The sequence below is a fragment of the Coenobita brevimanus genome, chromosome 15, assembly GCF_032717465.1.
Source record: "Coenobita brevimanus isolate Jiangsu-jjx chromosome 15, ASM3271746v2, whole genome shotgun sequence".
Lineage (NCBI taxonomy): Eukaryota > Metazoa > Arthropoda > Malacostraca > Decapoda > Coenobitidae > Coenobita > Coenobita brevimanus.
Genome location: NC_136968.1, coordinates 17,447,612 through 17,468,585, shown reverse-complemented (window position 1 = coordinate 17,468,585; position 20,974 = coordinate 17,447,612). Strand labels below are relative to the sequence as shown.

Here is a 20,974-nt window from a genome sequence, read left to right as displayed (position 1 = left end):
TGGTCACTCTCAGGAGACTGTTCTTGAGGGCTCTGTACTGTTCATTAACACTTTTGTCAACAGCTCCCTGCTTAGCCACCACTCGACTCATCTTGCTATAGAAGGCATCCATTACTACTTGGTTTTTCAACTTTCATATTTTCCTCCTAGGGGCAAAGGTCCTCTTTTTCATCACCTGCTCCTTATGCACTATGTAACATACCAGTAACCTGTGATGTTGCACACACTCTTCACTCCCATAACTTTAACAACCCGCACCAACCTCCTTGTGGTAGGTGGGGGCACCCATCATCCACCTACTTGGCATAGTGGTACTTTGTTTGAAGGGTAGCTCTACATTGAGTGGCAAGCCAAATGATTTCCTGTAAACCAGGAAACCATTTACAACACTGGGTGGTAACCTTATAACCAACCGACACATGCTCCCTCCATGACAGCAAGTGGGTTGGCAGAGGGTTAGTGCCCCTCCCTGGAAAACAGCTAACTAAAAGTACGAACAAGAAGCCTTGGACAAGGACTGACCAAAAGATGACAACTAAGGACCGAACAAAGGACAGGATACGGATGGCGAAGTAGAATGTAAGGGGTGCGAATGATGAGGTGAAAGAGCAAGAGATTGTCCAGGTGCTTGACGGTGAGAAAGTGGATGTATGTGGATTAACTGAGACTAAATGGGGAGGAGAAAGTGTGAGAGAATGGGAGTATGGATAGGGTACATGTGCAGGAGTAGGTGAGAATGAGAGGGCAAAAGGAGGAGTGTGTAATGTTGTTAATAACAAATGGAAGGAGAATATAAGAAAATATGGATCAGTTGGCTCAAGGATTGTGTGGGTAAGACTGAAAGTTGGACTACAAATGTGGGCGATTGTTTGCGTGTATGCACCAACGCAAGACTGTGCAAGCAGAGTGAGGGAAGAGTTCTGGACAAATGTGGAAGTGTGCAGGGAGAAGTTTGAAAGGAATGAGACAGTGTTTTTGATTGGTGATATGAATGGTAAAGTAGGGAATGTGAAGGTGGATGGAATAATTGGTGAGTGGGGTGTGCCTGCTGAGATAGATGAGAATGGCAGTGCTTCTGTGGACACTTGTGCCTGGAAGGGGTTGGTGATAGCCAATACCCTCTTCAGGCACAAAATGATCCACAGGTATACATGGCGAGTGATGAGAAGGGTGGGTGGTGAACTGAATGAAAGGAAGGCAATGATTGCTTAGTGTGTGTGGATGAATGGATGTAAAGATTTGTAATGGATGCAAGAGCACATACAGGTTGGGGAGGTGGACTTTCTGACCACCACTTGGTGGTGGTCAGAATCAAGGTCCAATTAAATGGAGAAATAGAATAAGGGAAGGGCGGGAGGATGTAGTAGTTGCAAAGAGAGTGGAAAGGTCACAAAAGGATGAGAAAAAGGCAGAATATAAGAAAGAAGTGGAGGAAAGACTGGGTAAATATGAACTGAATCACATGGGAGACATGGAAGGTGTGTGCAAGATATTCACAGAAGAAATATGTGAAGCATGTGAGGTAGCGTGTGGGGTGAAGAGAATACGAAAGGGGGTGCAAGGAACAGCATGGCGGAATGAGGAGGTGAAACAGGCTGTGGCACAAAAGAAGAAAGCATATAATGAATGGATGAGAAATAGGGGCGTGGAAGAAGTTGAGAGATGGAAGAGAGGTTATATGTAGAAAGGAAGAGAGAGGTGAAAAGATTAGTAAGGGAGTGTAAGAAAAGAGTGGATGGGCAAATTGGAAGGAATTTGAGTGTAAAGTGGAGGGACTGTAAGTAAATGTTCTGGAAAGAGGTAAAGAAAGTCAGACAGGGTGGCAGTGAAGTTAGTAGGGGAGTGAAAGTTAAAAATGGTGGATTACTAGTGGAGGAGGGAGAAAAGCAAGCAGGTGGAGAGAACACTTTAAGGAATTGTTGACCATAGAGAATCGAAGTAATGTGAGTATAAGTGGCTGGAGAATGGCTGGGAGGAGGAGAGAGGTGAGAAGACAGGAAGAAATCAGTAGAATGGAAGTTGTGGAAGCAATGAAGAAAGTCAGAATGGGGAAAGCCCCAGGAATTGATGGAGTGTGTGGTGAAATGCTGAAGCATGGGGGAAAGATAGTAGTAGAATGGATGTGGAAGATGTGCAGATTGGCCTTGGAGGAAGGGAGAGTCCTGGAGAATTGGAAGTCAGGTATAATTATTTCCCTGTACAAGGGGAAAGGGGAAAAAGAAATGTGGTAATCACAGGGGCATTTGTCTTCTTAGTGTAATGGGAAAAGTATATGGTAGGATACTTATTGACAGTGTTAGGGAAATAACAGAGGAATTAGTTGGAGAAGAACAGGGAGAATTTAGGAAGAGAAGAGATTGTGTAGATCAGATATTCATTCTTAGATCTTTAGTGGAAAAGTTTCTAGAGAAGGGAAAGAAGTTGTATGCAGCCTTTATGGATCTGGAGAAAGCATATGACAGGGTGGATAGACAAGGATTGTGGAAAGTATTAAGAATATATGGAGTAAACGGGAAGTTGTTGAATGTTGTGAAGAGTACATATGAGGGTGCTAAGGCTGCAGTGCATGTGGATAGTGAACTGAGTGAATTTTTCTATCTGAAGGTTGGGTTGAAACAGGGATGTGTCATGTCTCCATGGTTGTTCAATCTGTACATGGATGGGGTTATAAAATAAATACAGTACAAGGTAGGACAGTGGATGTTGGAGTGGCCCCAGTGAGAGAGGGCAGTGTTTGGAAACTCCCTGTACTGCTGTTTGCAGACGATACTGTGTTGTTAAGTAAAGACGAAGGGAAGCTGCATGGCTTGGTGGATGACTTTGGGAGTGTGTGTAAGAAACGAAATCTAAAGGTGAATGTAGGGAAGAGTAAAGTGATGGTCTTTCAGAGAGGTGAAGTCAGTGAATGTACAGTGAGGTTGGATGATAAGGAAATGGAAAATGTAAGTACGTTTATGTACTTGAGTAGTATGATGAGTAAGGATGGAGGTTTGGAGGGTGAAGTGCTTGAAAGGGTACAGCAGGGAAGAAAGGTTGCTGGTTCCTTGAAAGCAGTGATAAGAAACAGGGAAGTGAGCATGGAAGTGAAAAAGTTACTACATGACAGTATTGTGATGCCAACTCTAACGTATGGAAGTGAAGCTTGGACGTTGTTGGAGGGACACAAGTCAAGAGTGTAAGCAGTGGAAACTGAGTTATTTAAGAGGAGCCTGTGGAGTCACATGGAGAGACAGGTTGACAAATAAGGATGTAAAGAAGCTTTGTGATGTGGATGTGGAGGTGAAAGGAAGCATTAGGAGAAACACACTGAGGTGGTTTTGGCAATGTGGAGAGGATGGAGAGAGAGAGACTGATGAGGAGAGTGTATGTGAGTAAGGTGGAGGGGGAGAGAGGGAAGGGGAGGCCAAGGATGAGATGGAGGGATGGAGTGGAGAGGTACATGAGAGAGGGGGGTGTGAGTTGGGAGCAGGGCAGTGAAATGCCGGGGGACAGGGCAACGTGGAGGCGATTTGTTTGTGGCCACCCCTTATGGGATTAAGGCATCTGGCAATAGATAGACTGATTGTATGTCATCAACCAACTCTCTTTTCCTAAAATGCATGTTGCACAGTCATGTTCACTGTCTCCTCATACTTGAGTATCCTTCCCTTCTCATTTTTTGTACTGTATGTGCATCCCCCCCATGTACCCCTTCATATCCTTGAGCTGCTTCACCTACTTGACCATTTCAGCCCCCTCCCAAAACTACAATCTCATCCATTTAAGTCCCCTCCCAAAACCACAAAACTACAATCTCATCCATTTAAGTCCTCTCCCAAAACTTCAATCTTGTCATCCCCCAAACCACTTACCACAAGTATTAAGTCATCCCAGAATCTATCTTTCTCTACATCATCCAAGCCAGCCTCTGGTGCACATACTGATAAAAATGAAAATGTGACCCTATCAAAGTTTCACTACTATTATCCTTTACTCACTTTCATTACATTCATGACATATTCCACCCATTTTTCCTTAACCAGCACACCCACACCACCATATCCTTCAGCCAAACCCTGCAAAAATATCTTGTACTGACAATACCTCCCAGCCCTCCAAGCATTCATTCTGGTTGATCCTCCCCTATATCTAACCTCCTGTACACAGCCAGCATCCATCCACCCCCTGCTCATGGCCTTGACCACTTCCCCTGCTCTGCCTTTCAAACTAAGCACATTCCAAGATGCTACTCTGATCCCCTTGGGTGATTTAGTATCGGTCAGGTTTCTCCTCCTCGTTTTTGGCCAAAGTCATTAAAATTAGACAGAGGGAGAGACAGAGGCCCTGCCCACTAGCACAGTCCCAAGTCCAGGCATGGGACTTGGGACCCACAGTCCACCAGCTGTGCCCAGTGGCTGAGGTAGTGGCCTCGGAGCACCCTGACAGGACAGCTACATGAACACCCTCCAAGCACATGTTGGCACTGTAAATGCCCAGCCATTATACACTCGCTGATAGGGCAGCCTCCTGGGATGCTACTCCTGGGTTAAGGTCCCTCTCCATTGGGTGGAAGCAGCAGGCTGGGAATTGCAATGCACTGTACCCTCTAGCACAGATCCATGACTCATCCCGACCCAGAAAAACTACACTGGCAAAGTCCGTGTCACACCTTCCCACAAAAGGTCTACAACTAGGTATCGGGGGCAAAGTTTTCCATCTGTGTGCCCTTGCTGGTGTCAATCCCTGCAATGCAGTGGGGTATGTTGTGTGATATGTAAAGCACATGTAGGGTAGTGCATGAGACAGAGGAAAGTGTTTGGGAGAGTATGCTGGTCTCTTCTCCATGTCAGTGTCACACTGAAAAGGTCAGCGAATAGGGATGGTCAGATATTACGGTGACTAGTGAAACACGAGCTCTGGCTCTCTGAATCACCAGCAGATAGTAAGTTTCTGAAAGCTGTCAAGAGTATCGGTATATACGAGGTTTGTTCAGAAAGCATCCAACCTTAGGCTCTAAAAAAAATAAATACCTAACCTATTGAGCTAGGACACTAATCCCCCTCAGGGTAGGCCCCTTCTGACTTGACACACATAGTCCTGTGTTCTTTCCACTGCCAGTAACAATTTTTAAAGTCAGTTTTCGGTATCTCCTGCAGGTGCTTCATCACATTCGTCATGATCTCTTCTCTCGTCTCAAACTGGGAACTCTTCAGTGGAGTTTTAAGCTTGGGGAATAACCAAAAGTCACACAGAGTCATGTCTGGTAAGCAGGAGCCTGCCAGACCTGCAGGATATTGTTCTTGACCAAAAATTATTGAATCTGTTGAGAAGAATGTGCAGGAGCACTGTCACGTGCAGCTTCCAACTTGCCACTTTCCAAAGGTCTGGTCTCTTCAGCCAATGCATCATGAAGACGATGGATAACGTCGAGGTAGTGATGTTTGTTGACAGTCTGACCTTCAGGTGCATATTCGTGATGCACAATACCACCACGGCAGTCGAAAAAAACTGTTGACATCCATTCGCCTTGCTGTGTACCTGTTGTGATTTTTTTGGCTGAGGCAACCCTGCATGCTTCCACTGCGATGACTGTGCTTTGGTTTCTGGGTCATAAACGTACGCCCAAATCTCATCTCCAGTAACAACCACCAAAGATAACAGTCATCTGAAAGTCTGGATTGCAATTAGCACACTCCAACATGTCTTGAGCATCGTTCATCCGCAGAGCTTATTCACATTACAGTACCTTCGTGTCCAGCACGGTAATATTGTCATGCATGGGTTATGTGTTGGACCAAAAACGTGTTGGACTAACAATAGAGCTTATGGGGAAAAATGAATTATGTCAGCAACCCTCGGAAAGGTCACCCTAAATACCTACCATATACCTATACATATATTGGTACTATTGTAATTATAATAAATGGTACTGTGCTATGAATGATAACTAACCTTTTAGGATAGTGTTGGTGGGCTTGCTGGGAATGGAAGGTGGTATCCAAGGCTGTAGTTAGTCCTACTGGGTCCCCGGTGGATGGCTGCTGGCGTCACTAGCGGGTAATGGCTGTTGCTTCTCCTCAACCTCCCTCATAAATCCTTCGAAATCAAACCTCCCTCATAAATCCTTCGAAATCACACTCAGAATCACTATCTTCGTCCACAGCCATGGAAGGTCCTGCTTCTGCCTGTCCTAGCCCTCTAATCCTCGGCAAAGTGCATGCTTCTCACACTGTTGCCAGAGCCCCATCTCGTGACTGTGGAAAGTGATCGCTGTCGCTGACTTGGTAGAGAATAAGGAGAAGCAACTTTGTTTATAAACTGGTACGCACGCCGATGAGAAGGGTTTCAAAACTATTGATATTTATTCTAAAATATTAATATGTATTCAGTGTGAGGCTAAATGTTCAATGCTGTAGTACGATACATTCTCTGTCGAGTCACCTGGGTTTTGGTCACACTGTTTTCCCCATCGTATGCTCGGCAGGAATCCATCCAGATGAATTCCAAATGCCCGTGGTATCGTCGGCAATTTTACCACATTACCGTTCCGATTTACCATCGTATCCTCGGCAAACCTGGTATGAAGTGCCGTGTGATAGCCTTCGGCTGCCAGGATCTTGTCTTAAGTTTTTTATTATGATCACGTTGGCTTCATTCATGTCGTTGGCCTTGGCAATGTCAACTTTCCTCTCCCCTTTCTTCTTCCTCTCGATGCTTTCTAGCTTGGTGGCCTGAGGGAGGTGCCGACGCTTCTTGGGGTTCTCAGAAGGCTTCCTAGGCATCGTGAGCAGGGTAAAATGCAGTAACAAGGGCAGAAAATGCAGCAAGAAAAAAGCACCTTCCAATGCAATTATGCGACTGAGTGGCTCTGTGGCGGGAGAAATGTAAACAAAACATCACGTGACACCAGAAGCGTTTTTAATTGGGCGGCATCACGATCACGTCACGATAGCGGGCGGGGAAGGCTACTTGATCAGAAGTTTTTCACTGGCTATCATCATCATGGGAATATCCAGTATGGCCGTGTTGGACCGGGGGTGATCGTGCTAGAGTGAACTCTGCGGATTTGGCCCACTTCTCGGAGCTATGTGCGTGTTATGCTAACACACTCATGTTGCAATAATTAAATCGTATTAAATAATACTAATTAATTGCTTGCCGAGCTGGACTAACGCGTGCTGGACTCAAGGGTACTGTATTTGGCAATGGTTCTTTGCATGCCCAAATCATGTTAAACTTTCGTGCGCTGATTCCAATTTCATTAGTGACTTCCCTGACAACCGATGATTTCCCACGACAACATCGCTGACTTTCTTCACATTTTCAGCACTCCTGCTTGTCGATGGCCTCCCAGGACATGGATCACTCTTGACTGACATTCAACTATTTTTTAAATGACTGTACCATTCTTTATTTGTGTTACTCCCATGGCTTCATTCCCCCAAACTTGCCTGATCTTCTTGAGAGTTTCAACTTGGTTATCACCTAGTTTTTGACAAAATTTGATGCAGTAACGCTGTTTGACCTTTTCGGTCATCGTGACAAGTGCAGGAACGTGACATGCAAGGTGCAAGACTATGAACACAGGCTGACTGACAGCCACTGAGCCACTTATGGTGGCTGGCATTAATCACGCATGCACAAGAAGGCCTGCATTGTGGTACACAAAATCCCGCCCCTATCCTCCAACTGGTTGTGAGAAAAAAAATGAGGTCTGATACTATCTGAACAGACCTCGCATGAAGACAACAGGGACTGCGCTGTGTGCAGTAAGTAAACTAAGGGAGTTGTTTGAACTGAATGTTTGACTGAAATGAGGACTGTCATGTCTCAGGAGTTTTACAGTGCATGTAAAAAATGAAATCTCAAAGTGAAACAGCCAGGAGTAGAGTTATGACCTTTGGGGTAATGAGGTAACAGAGTGCACAGTGAGGCTGGATGGTAAGGAAATACAGAATGTAAGTGCATTCAATTACTTAGGTAATGTGATGACAATGGAGAGAAGTTTAAATGATTAAGTGCACAAAAAGGTACAGCAAGGGAGAAAAGTTGCTGCTTCACTGAAAGCGATTCAGGTTAAGTAGACCAGTATGGAAGTAAATTTTTTTTGTATAACAGTATTGTGATCCCCACTCTAACACATGGTAGTGATGCCTGGACTCTACTGGGAAGACACATGCCAAGAGAGACAGCAGTGTAGAAATGAGTTATGTGGGAGAAGTATGTGCGAGTTACATAGATAGGCAGACAAATAAACGGGGAAGTGAAGGAGCATTGTGGTGCTATGTGGATGAGACTAAAAGTCTATCTATCTACCTACCTATAGCCCGACGCCTTAATCCCGGAAAGGGTGGCCGCAGACAAAACGCCTCCAAGTCGCTCTGTCACCCACCATTTGACTACCCTCCCCCCAACTCACACCCCCCTCCCTCATATACCTCTCAACTCCATCCCTCCACCTCATCCTCGGTCTACCTCTCCCTCTCCCTCCCTTCACCTCACCTACATACACCCTCTTAGTCAGTCTTTCATTCTCCATTCTCTTCACATGTCCAAACCACCTCAGTGTATTTCTCCTAATCTTCTCAACCACATCCACATCCACCCCACAGCGTTCCTTCACTTCTTCATTCATCAACCTGTCCTTCCACGTCACTCCACATGCTCCTCTCAAGTAACTCATTTACACTGCTCTCACTCTTGACTTGTTCCCCTCTTGCAAGGTCCATGCCTCGCTTCCATACGTCAGGGTAGGGATCACAATACTATCATGCAGTGACTTCTTAACTTCCATACTCACTAAAAGTGTTAAGAGAAATATTCTGATACGGATTTGACCATGTGGGGAGGATGAAAAATGAAAGACTAGAAGAGTACGTGAGTGAGGTGGAGACCAAGGATGGATGGAGAGATGGAGCAGAGCGATACATAGGAGAGATGTGATTTGGGTGGAGGACAACCAAATGGCAGAAGACAGAGGGACACAAAGGCAATTATTTTGTTTGTGGCCAATCCTTACAGAATTAAGACATCAAGGCCAATCCTTACAGAATTAAGACATCAAGCTATAGTGTAGACTGCTGGATAGATAGATTATGAACAACTAATCAATACAGAATAACAACACATATGTTAGAAAATATAAATTATAGAAATTGTTTACTTACCAATGTATGCCCTGGACTGTTCTCATACCAGATTTCAATGCTGATCTAAGACTATTTAAAATAATAATATTTAATATTTAAATATTTAAAATAATAATGGTAGGTGGGGGCGCTCACCATCCACTCACTCGATGTAGTGCTGCTGTCGGGTGTCTGCCCTTTCCTCTCCTCCATCCGTCTTTCCTTCCATCCTCTTCTGTCTTCCTTTACTTCATTCTTTCCTTGTCCTTCTGCCTACGGGTAACTTTACACTTCCTCTTCTGTCTTTCTTTCCTTCATTCTTTCCTCTTCCTTCTGCCTGTGGGTGACTCTACACTGAGTGACAAGCCAAATGGTTTCCTGTACACCATGAAACCATTTACTACGCTGGGTGGTAACCATATAACCAAATTTTGGCGCTTGGTGGTTTAGTGAGTAATTATTGTGCTCCAATCGGATTGAGCCGGTTAAGGTTTATATCCAAGGGGTGGTTGGGGTTGATTGCTCATGTAATGCCACTCAGGGATGAGTGAGGCTGGTCACTCTCATCTTAAATGTCGAGACCAAATGCTTAGCCCCGGGCTCCTACGCTCCTCATGGGGCAATATAGGATTGGATGATGGATGGATGGATGAATAGCTTTAGTTTACTGATGATACTAATACTCATATTGAAGCAGATCATCTGGATTTTTATCTTTAATTACATGACTTGTTAAACTGTGAATACTGAAACAACTTTTATTTACATTAGTAAATGGCATCTCTAGCTGGAAGCTAGGAAGACTGCTTGGCAGATGGCAGAAGTATCCAAAACATCAAGAGGGAAGTGCAAATTACCAGTGCAGAACAAATGCTACCTTAAGTCACTCACAACCTATCATCATCTGATTCCTTTACTGACACTCCTCAACCATTCTACAGGACAATAGCTAAGTAACTTGATATATTACAGATACAGTACAATTTTATTGTCGGTGTGCTAAGCAGCTGCCAGAGAAATGATGCTATGATTTTTTTTTTCTTAATACTTTGAGAGCTACCAGCATCAAGTGATGTCCTTCAAGGCCAATGATGGTGATGTCAAATTATCATGATCTATAGGAAAGTGCAAACAATTATGGGAAGGGAGCGGTCACTTGCATGTTGACACGTCCCTACTCTACCATCCCAAGCTCTCAGAGTCAGTTTATCTTGCATGTTTTTGCCCATACGTTTACATGTTAATGGCACATGCTCCGTACTTTTATGAATTTTTCCGTGAGTCATAGCAAATTGCAGGATGGATTTAGGAAGATAAAAAACACACTGCCTGGTGTGCTAGATGATTGCCTTGACATCTGTAAGAAACAGAAATCGACTGTTGAAATTTGAAAAAAACGGTCCTGGTGCTGGCCCGGGGGGCATGCAAATGTATTATCTCTCGGCCATAGGAGGATTAAAAGTTGGCTAACCAATACCATCTCAGCACTTCTGCGGCACCTCGGTTTGGGTTACCTTTCCTAGAAGGGTAGTCAAGTCGTACCCCACCTGCTCGTGGTGACCTCGCAGACACCGTTTTTTTTTTTTTTTTTTTTTTTTTTCCCCACTTCTGTTTTTTGTGCTTTTTTTCTTTCGGTTTCCTTTTTTTCTCCTAAATTAGGGTGACACAAACGGGGGCGGCGCTACCCAGGTTTTTCCCGGGTAGTATTGTATATACGTTTTGCTGTTGTTGTCATCTTGTTTTGTTTTTTGTTCTCCCTTATCATGAGTAAACAACACCAGTGCCCTCGCTGCAGTAGGTCTGTAGCAAAAAGTGCACAAGCACTGAAGTGCGCCTACTGTAGCGAGTGGATTCATAAAGCTTGTGAAAATTTGGATGCATGAAGAGGAGCCACCAGCTGGGCTTTCGCTGGCTGTGTAGCCAGTGTGTTGCACCAGCAGACGAGGTCTTGGCTGGTGGAGGAAGTAGTACCAAGAAGGAGTATGAAGATAAAGTTATTGGGCCAATCTTTCAAGCAATCAGAGACGTATCAAATAGACTGGAGGCACTAGAGACCAAAGTCTCATCACCCATGGCGGTCACACAAGATCAGGCCAAGTCATTTGCAGATGCTGTTCGGAGGTCTCTCGTGGGGGGAGGGAAGGATCTGCCTGGGGGCGTGATTGAGATCAGTGCTCATGGCCAGAAAAAAGCCATTCATAGTCAGCATGTACTGATTGTGAAACCAGAGAGTGGCACTAGTGCCCTGACAAATCAGATGGGACCAGAAGACATCAGAGGCGTACTTAACTCGGTACCAGTTGACAGCTGCCTCAAGACCAAGGCTGGTGGGCTAGTAATAAAGTTTCCGTCAACTGAGGCCAAGGGTGAAGCAACTGGGGTGCTGACTGATCATTTTGGCTCCGAAGGCACTTTTTGCATATCAGAGCCAAAGAAAATGTTGCCTAAAATGACCGTGACAGGCCTTTCCTCTTCCTTGGATGACTCTGACATCATCCCAAATATTTTGAGAAAAAACAATAAAATTAAGATGCTCGTTGATTGAGGTTGTACCCTCAACCTTCTCTTCACAAGGACAAGGAATGACACCAAAACTGCTGTCTTGAAGATGTCGCCAGAGGTGAGATCCTCCATTGTAGAACAGGGCAATTACATCTATGTGGATCTTACAAGATGCCGCGCTTTCGATAGATTCTGGGTTACACAGTGTCATCACTGTCAAGGCTTTGGTCATACATTTGAGAGATGTTTTAGGAAAAGTGATGAACCTAAATGTGTCTTTTGTGCTGGAGCCCATAAATCTAAGGACTGTAGTAACAGAAATTCTCCCAAATGCATCAACTGCTCCTCTTTAAGACATCAAGATGCTAATTCAAAGTCACAGGTGGTTGCCCATTTTGCTTCAAATAGAGAATGTCCAATTATGATTTCTCATAGGAATAGATTGATTGAAAACACCAATTTTGACCATTCAAAAAACTGACTACGTCCCTCTTGAACCAGTTAAGGATGGGTCTTTTAAATATTCGTTCCATCCGTAATAAGATAGACTATATTAATGAAACCCTACATCAGCACGAGCTTGACATATTGTGCTTGACTGAAACCTGGTTGTATGAGTCTGATATCGATATTATTCATAATGCTTTGCCTAAGACACATTCTATTATTAGTATTCCCAGGCCTGCTGCTGACTATCCGGGAGGAGGCATAGCACTCATCTACTCAGCAGCACTTGCAAACGTTTCTCTCATTGACTCAGACCTGACCCCATCATCATTTGAATTTATGGAAGTATTAATAAATTTCCATCAGAATACCATTAGAATTGCAATTGTCTATCGACCAGGTCATCCAGGCAGAGATCGAGGTTTTATGGAGGAGTTTGGGCAGTTTCTTGAAGGGTTTTCTCTTAAACCTGGAGGACTTCTTGTTTGTGGTGATTTCAATTATTGGGTTGACAGTCCAGAGTCAAAACCATTTTCTTCAGAATTCCTTGAGTTGATCACCCAGAACAATTTTTTCAATCATGTGAGTAATCCAACTCATGTCTCAGGACATGTCCTTGACTTGATCTTGTCCCCTGTTAGTTGCAGGCGCATATCAGATGTGGAGGTTGACTCATTTGACCCCCTCATCTCTGATCATGCTCTGATCACTCTTAGTTTTGATGTCCCGAAATCCCCTTCATATAAAAAGGTCATCAGGTTCAGAAATTACAACGATGTTGACCGCCAGTTGATGTGTTTTGAAATTGATCAACGTTTAAACTCCATCGATTCTTCAAGTCTTTCTTCTGGTGAATTGGTTGATATTTACAACAACGAGCTCAGGTCAATTTTTGACCATTATTGTCCTGAGGTAGTAAAAACAATCACTGTACGTGATAATTCTCCGTAGTATGGTCCATCCATTAATTCTTTGCGTAGACAACGTAGAAGGGCAGAACATGAGTGGCGCTTGCAGCGGACCGAAGTAACTCGTTTGCATTATGTTTTTGCGAGAAGAGCAGTTGTTCACACTGTAAAAGCCCAGAAGGCTACGTATTATCAAAATAAAGTTGATTCATGTGGTGGTGATAAAAAAAAACTGTCTGCAGTTGTGAACAATTTGGTTGGTCAGAGGAATGTAATTGTTAAACCAACTTCTTTATCTGATGCCCAATTGGCTTCTGATTTTGCTTCATTTTTTACAAGTAAGATATCTCGCATAAGAAGTGATTTAGACAGCAGTTCTCCTAGTGAAGCGTACTCAGTTGACTTCCAGCCACGGTGCACCGGGGATCATTTGCTTTCAACATTTCATCCACTGGATGTAAACAATGTCAAATGTTACATCAGAGAACTTAATAAAACATTTTGCTCACTCAATCCATGTAACATGTCACAACTGCCTGATGTGTATGAGCATACTGCAAACTTTATCTGCAACATAATAAATAGATGCTTCTTAGAAAGTAATTTTGCGCAGTCTGAGAAACGTGCTTTGCTTAGGCCCCTAATTAAGAAACCTGGCCTTGATGTTGAGAGCATGACAAATTATCATCCTGTCTCTAACCTGTCTTTTTTATCCAAGATTATTGAGCGGACCATACTCGACCAACTCTTACCACTACTGGAACACAACAGAGTTGTTCCTGTTGTTCAATCAGCATACAGAAAATACCATTCAACTGAAACTGCACTAACAAGGATTCAGAGTGACTTGGTGGCAAAAACTTGTAGTGGGATGTCCTCTCTCCTAGTTCTTTTGGATCTGTCTGCAGCTTTTGATACAGTAGATCATAAACTATTGTTGGATGATCTGTATTTTTATTTGCTCCTTAAGTCGTATCTGTCGGACAGATCTCAGAGAGTGGTTGTTGATTACGCTAGCTCTGATTCTGCTCCTCTTCTATTTGGAGTCCCTCAAGGATCAGTTTTGGGTCCAATTCTATTTACTATCTACACAAGTAGTTTATCGTCTCTACTTGATGCTCATGATGTGTCCTATCATTTTTATGCTGATGACACCCAGCTCTATGTTAAGATGTCAGATATCAACGATACTAAGACAAAGTTTGAATCTCTAATGTCTGATATTAAGATTTGGATGGCTAAGAGGAAACTTAAGCTGAAAAATGAGATCATCATCATCAGAGGAAACAGAAGGGGTGATGACACTGACAATGCCCTGGCTTTGAACACTGGCGTGTCACAGCTGCATGCAGTCAGTTCTGTTCGAAATCTGGGTATTTATTTTAATTCTAAGTTAAATTACAAAGAATATATTAATCAGGTTGTAAGAGGGTGTAACTTGCATAGCAGAAATCTGTACTCTGTGAGAAGATTCCTGAATAGACAGTGCCTCTTAACATTGGTCCATGCAGTGGTCTTGTTTCGTGTTGATTATTGTAATTCACTGTGGGTTGGTCCTCCAAATATTATACTAACAAAAGTTCAGTCTGTGTTGAACAGGGCGGCACGGCTTATCTTTGGTCTCCCCCCGAGAACCTCAACTACCCCGTTTCTGATTGAGTTGCATTGGTTACCAGTAAAGGCTAGAACTGAATTTAAACTGTGTCTTTTTACATTCAAGGTTCTTAAGTTTGGTGAACCGAAGTATCTTGCCGAATTGTTAAAACTCCCATCGACACGCCCGGGTGTGATGTTACGCAGTGAAGATGATTCCTTGTGTCTTGATGAGCCAGGAGCCATTCACCAGTCATCTTTCTCTGATCGTTCTTTTGCATATAGAGCCCCTAGATTATATAACAGATTGCCATTGTCCATAAGACAACTCTCTACTGTTGAATCCTTTAAGAGACAATTGAAAGCCTTTCTTTTTTCAAAATGCTATGACCTGGAGAGAGGTACTATGACGGATGATTATAGGGTTTAATTATTGCCACTTTCATGTATATATGATGTAGCTTCTATTATGTACAAGAAATGTCACAATTCTTGTAATTGTAAAAATAATGTATGTGTGTCGAGCGCTAGTGAATTCCCAAAAGGAAGAACTGGCGCTTTTGAGAAACAAAAGGCCAGATTATTATTATTATTATTATTAACCAGGTCTCCTTGTTCATCTCTTGCTCTCCATCCTCTCCACATAGCCAAACTACCTCAATGTATTTCTCCTAACGTTTTCTATCACATCCACACCACAAGGCTCCTTCACTTCCTCATTTGTCACCTTGTCTCCATGTAACTCCACATGCTCCTCTCAAATAACTGATTTCCACCGCTCTCACTCTTGTGTCCTTCCAACAAGGTCCAAGCTTCACTTCCATACATTAGAGATGGTATCACAATACTGTCATGCAGCGACTTTTGTACTTCCATGCTCACTTCCCTGTTTCTTATCACTGCTTTCAAGGAACCAACAACCTTTCTTCCTTGGTGTACCCTTTCAAGCACTTCATCCTCCAAACTTCCATCCTTACTCAACACACTTACCAAAGTACTTAAAAGCACTCACATTTTCCATTTCCTCATCATCCAACCTCACTGTATATCCAATGACTTCATTTTTTCCCAAAGACCATAACTTTACTCCTCCCTACATGCACCTTTAGATTCTGTTTCTTACACAATCTTTCAAACTCATTCACCAAGTCTTGCAGTTCCCCTTCATCTTCACTTAACAATACAGTATCATCTACAAACAACAGTAGAGGGAGTTTCTAAATGTTGTCCTCCCTCACTAAAGCTGCTCCAACATCCACTGCCCTACACTGTATCTCTCTAATAACTCGATCCATATACAGACTGAACAACCATGAAGACATGACACATTCCTGTTCCAATCCAACATTCAAATAGACAAATTCACTCAATTCACTATCTACAAGCACTGCAGCCTTAGCCCCCTCATACATACTTTTCACAGCATTCAACAACTTCCCATTTACTTCATAATTTCTCAATACAGTAAACCCTCGACATAACGAACTAATTGGGGGGAGGGGTGGGTCATTATATCCGAGGGGTTTGGTATTTCCGAGGGGTTACCAAACTCAGTTCGCTATATAAGGGGAGTCGTTTAGTCCTATGTGCTCAAACATAACCTAACCTAACTCTATGAAGGTTTACATGGAGTTGTACATGTAAATACAATACTGTATGAAGTTGTACATATAAATACAATACTGTACTGTACCTATAATAAGAAAACAGTATATTGTAGTAAATACAATACTGTACCTATGAGAATACAGTATATTGTAGTACTGTTACAGTACACTTACTGTGCCAGGAAGAGATGCTGTTGAAGTATATTTACTGTGCCAGGGAGGGATGCTGTTGTCACCGTGGGCTGATTCGCGAACTTCCCCCACATTTAGCAATCTTTGTTCGCAAAATCCAGGGGAATTTTAGTCGCGATTTGGCCATTCGCTATAACCAATATTCACAATATTGGGATTCATTTTATTGAGGGTTTACTGTTCCACATTCCTTGTCTATCTACCCTGTCATATGCTTTCTCCAAATCCATGAAGGCTGCATACAACTTCTTTCCCTTCTCTACAAACTTTTCCATTAAAGACCTAAGAATGAGTATCTGATCTATGCAATCTCTTCCCTTCCTAAAACCTCCTTGTACTTCACCTGCTAATTCCTCTGTTATTTCCCTAACTCTGTCAATAAGTATCCTACCGTACACTTTTCCTATTACACTAAGAAGACAAATGCCCCTGTGATTACCACACACTTCCTTTTCCCTTTTCCCATTGTACAGGGGAATAATTATACCTGATTTCCAATCCTCCAGGACTCAACCTTCCTCCCAGGCCAATCTGCTCATCTTCCATATCCACTCTACAACTATCTCTCCCCCATGCTTCAGCATTTCACTGCACACTCCATCAATTCCTGGGGCTTTCCCCATTTTGACTTTCTTCATTGTTTCCACTACTTCCATCCTACTATTTCTTCCTCTCTTCTCACCTCCCTCCATTTCCCAGCCATTCTCTGGCCACTTACTCTCGCATCACTTTTGTTCTCTATGTTTAACAGTTCCTGAAAGTGTTCTCTCCATCTGCTTACTTATTCTCCCTTCTCCATTAGCAATCAACCATTTTTATCTTTCACTCCCTGGCTAACTTCTATTACCTTGTCTAACTCTCTTTATCTCTTTCCAGAACATTTTCTTACATTCCCTCCACTTTACACTCAAATTCCTTCCATATTCCTCACTCACTCTCTCCTTACCCTCTCTTAATACCTTTTCACCTCTCTCTTCCTCTCTACATATAAGTCTCCCTTCTGTTTCTCAACTTCCTCCACACCCCAGCTTCCTATCCACTCACTATATGCTTTCTTCTTTTGCACCACAGCATGTCTCAACTTTTTAATCCACCATGCATTATCTTGAACCCTCTTTTGTTTTCACCCCACACATGACCTTACATGCTGCACAGATTTCTTCTGTGAATATCAAGCACACACTTTCCATCTCTCCCATCTGCTCCAAATCATATTTACCTAAACACTCCTCTACTTCTCACTTATATTCTGTCTTATTTCTGTCCTCTTGCGACCTTTCTACCCTCCTTGTATGGACTACTACTTCCTGTCCTTCCCTCTTTGTACTCCTCCACTGCATTTGACCCTTGACTTTCACCACCACATGGTGGTCAGAAAGTCCACTCCCCTAATCTCTGTATGCTCTTGCATCCAATACACACCCTCTGATTCTGTCATCCATACATACATAACCAATCACTGCCCTCCATTCATTCAGTTCATCACCCACCCCTCTCATTACTCGCCATATATACCTGTGGATCATTATGTGTCTAAAGAAGGTATTGGGTATCACCAACGCCCTCCATGCACAAATGTCCACTAGAGCACTGCCATTCTCATCCACTTCTGCAGGCACACCCCACTCACCAACTACTCCATCCACACTCACATTCACTACTTTTCCATTCATATCTCCAATCAAAAACACCACCTCATTCCTTTCAAACTTTTCCATGCACACCTACACAACTGGCAAGAACTCTTCTTTCACTCTACTTGCACAATCTTGTGCCCACATTTGTAGTCCTATTTTCAATCTTACCCACACAATCCTTGAGCCAACTGATCCAAACTCTCTTATACTGTAGTTTCCTTCCAGCTCTTGCACACAACAATACATACTCCTCCTTTTGCCCTCTCATTCTCATGTACTCCCACACATACACCCCATCCATATTCCGTATCACACTCTTACCTCACCATTTAGTCTCAGTTATTCCAAATATGTCCTCTTTTGCACTCTCAAGCACCTGGACAATCTCTCTTGCTTTCACCTCATCATTTGCATCCCTTGCATTCCAGGTCACAATCCATACCATATCCTTTGTTCAGTCCTTAGTCATCACCTGTTGGTCAGTCCTGGTCCGAAGCTTCTTGTTTGTATTTTTAGTTAGCTGTTTTCCACGGAGCGACATTAACCCTCCGCCAACTCACTTGTTGTCATGTATGGAACGTACTGTATTGGTTGGTTATAATGTACATAAAGAAATGCATCAACTTCTTCCTTCAGACATAGAAGCTCAGAATCATAGTCCAACCTTAAATGACAAATAAAACTTACGGAGTATGTGAAGTGAGGCAGATACATGTGACGGAAGTGCAGCTAATGGCTTCTTGTAGTAAAGCAGTACCTCTTTCACACATCTACTTATCTCGCTTGAACAGTTGTTCATCGTGTCATCTCTTATTACCTCATCTGCTCGCTTGAACCCCTGCATCTGAAAAATCAAGATTCATCATCATCATCTTTTTAACTAACAGCCTCCATAGAATGAAAAAGATGATGAGCTGAAGAGGTAACAAAACAAATCCTGGTGAAATGGGCCACATCCATTCACTCATAACTCATGCCTGCAAAATTCTCAGCTCTATTTCACACATCAAAGAATTCACTAGATGGAAAATGAGAGACAGGGAGTTTGAGAATAACTTGGGTAGCAGCAGGGAGAGAAGTGGGAGCCTGAGATACTGATGGAGAGGAAAGGTGTAAAAGTAGGTAATGGAGGGTGGTAAGACATGGGATTTGTTACCTAGCAGGGACAGTCATCTGCAGGTTCTTCTCTGAAGGCAACCTCATATAGGATGCAGCATAGGGTCATACACAGATAGTGTACTTTTATTAACCCTTACACCGCGGGCTTGTTTTGCTTTGACTTGCGGCTCCTGCGGGCATATTCGCGCTCCGACAGACTCTCTAAAAATATTTGCAAAAAATCAGTTATTAGTCCTAGAATATTAAAATCACATATACTTATGGTACATACCTTCAGCTTTTTCCTTGGGTATTTGTTGAGCCTTCGTCGAGTACCGTAGGACTTGTGGAGACCTCTGAAGTTGGGTAACGAAGTCTCCACTTTACACTTCCCGACAACTCGTAATATGATTACCACAGCCTGATATTATCACTAGAAACACTAATCTATGATTCTCAAATAGTTTAGAATCCATACTCCCCCAAAAAAACACTGTGAAAGCAATGAAAATTACGAGGGTGTATGACCATCCCACTTCCAATCGTTCGCCGCTAGTGTTGTCTATTATTCATAAAAACACTCACAGTTTATATTTCTGTTACTATATAACACTTATATATATCTACAGTCTTTATCCATAAGTTTCCTTCAGTAATAGTAGTTTATTGTCACTGTAGGGATTCAATTTCTTTCAGTAAAATACGTAGCATTCACTTTCTCGTCCTGTATACTAGCATTGAGAGTGAATGTCACTTTCGCCTTCACTCTCACAACTCATAGTATTCATACATGCTAGAGTGAAACTTTCACTTTCATTACTCCTAGTATATATACTCTATTCTTATAATACCACTCATTTACATTTCGATTTACGTTCTCTATTTTATTTACATTATTTACATTTCTATTTTATTTACACTGTGTTATGCACTGTCACTTGAAGTAACTTATAAAACTATTTTCCACTGTTCACTTATATATACATTCATTGCTTTCTTGCTGTTTACACATTATTTACACTTTATTTACAATTCCACTTGCACTGTTTTAAGCAATAAAAAGATCATAGTCACTCTTTATCAATTGTCAGCCCTTTACCTCTTTCCACACGAAGTTTAGTAGGGGGTAAAGGTCACAGGGCCCTTTGCATGGGTCTATAAAGCGACGGAAGTTAGCAGGAGCAAATCAGACATACTCCCACTTTCAAAGACGAGAGTGAACTGATAGTGGTGGACTCCTGCCACCTGGCTAGGGTAGGTCCAATACTACTAACTTCAGCCCTATGAGACCTGCTAATATAAAGCAATGAAATGATTGGCAGGAAACCAAGACAATACATAATAAATTAGGTAGTTCCAGGTGAATGTAAATATCACTTAGGCTTCTCCCTTCCCTCCTATGTGTATATTTATTATGAAAATAGATTATGCGGCATATTTCAAGGGGAAATAAACAGCAAAAATTAACGAACGAGTGCACGTGAGGTGTTGTCAGGTGATAATTAGCCAATTTCAGGTGTATGGCACTATCACTTACCTTATTTCTTTTTTGTATATATTATTTGGTATAAGAATAGGGCATAGGGCTTATTTCAATGGATGAAATCAGTGGAAAATTCCATGGAAGATTTACTTAGCGTAGAATACAGTGTGGTGGCCTGCTATAATTAGGTAGTTCCAGATGAATATAAATATCACTTAGGCTTCTCCCTTCCTTTCTTATATATATTTTATTACGAAAATAGATTATACAGCATATTTCAAGGGGAAATAAACAATTAAATTAGCGAACGAGTGCACATGAGGTGTTGTCAGGTGATAATTAGCCAATTCTAGGTGTATGGCACTCTCACTTACCTTATTTCTTTCTTCTATATATTATT

General features: G+C 42.5%; 1 protein-coding gene across 1 annotated transcript in view; it reads right to left on the bottom strand.

Moving 5' to 3' along the window:
- LOC145390686 (sacsin-like) overlaps positions 1-20,974 on the bottom strand; it is a 333,656-nt gene that overhangs the window by 67,346 nt on the left and 245,336 nt on the right. The window contains exon 7 of the mRNA XM_080265477.1: positions 18,681-18,837. Within this exon, the coding sequence (XP_080121603.1) occupies positions 18,681-18,837 (157 nt within the window). The remainder of the gene's footprint in view (positions 1-18,680; positions 18,838-20,974) is intronic.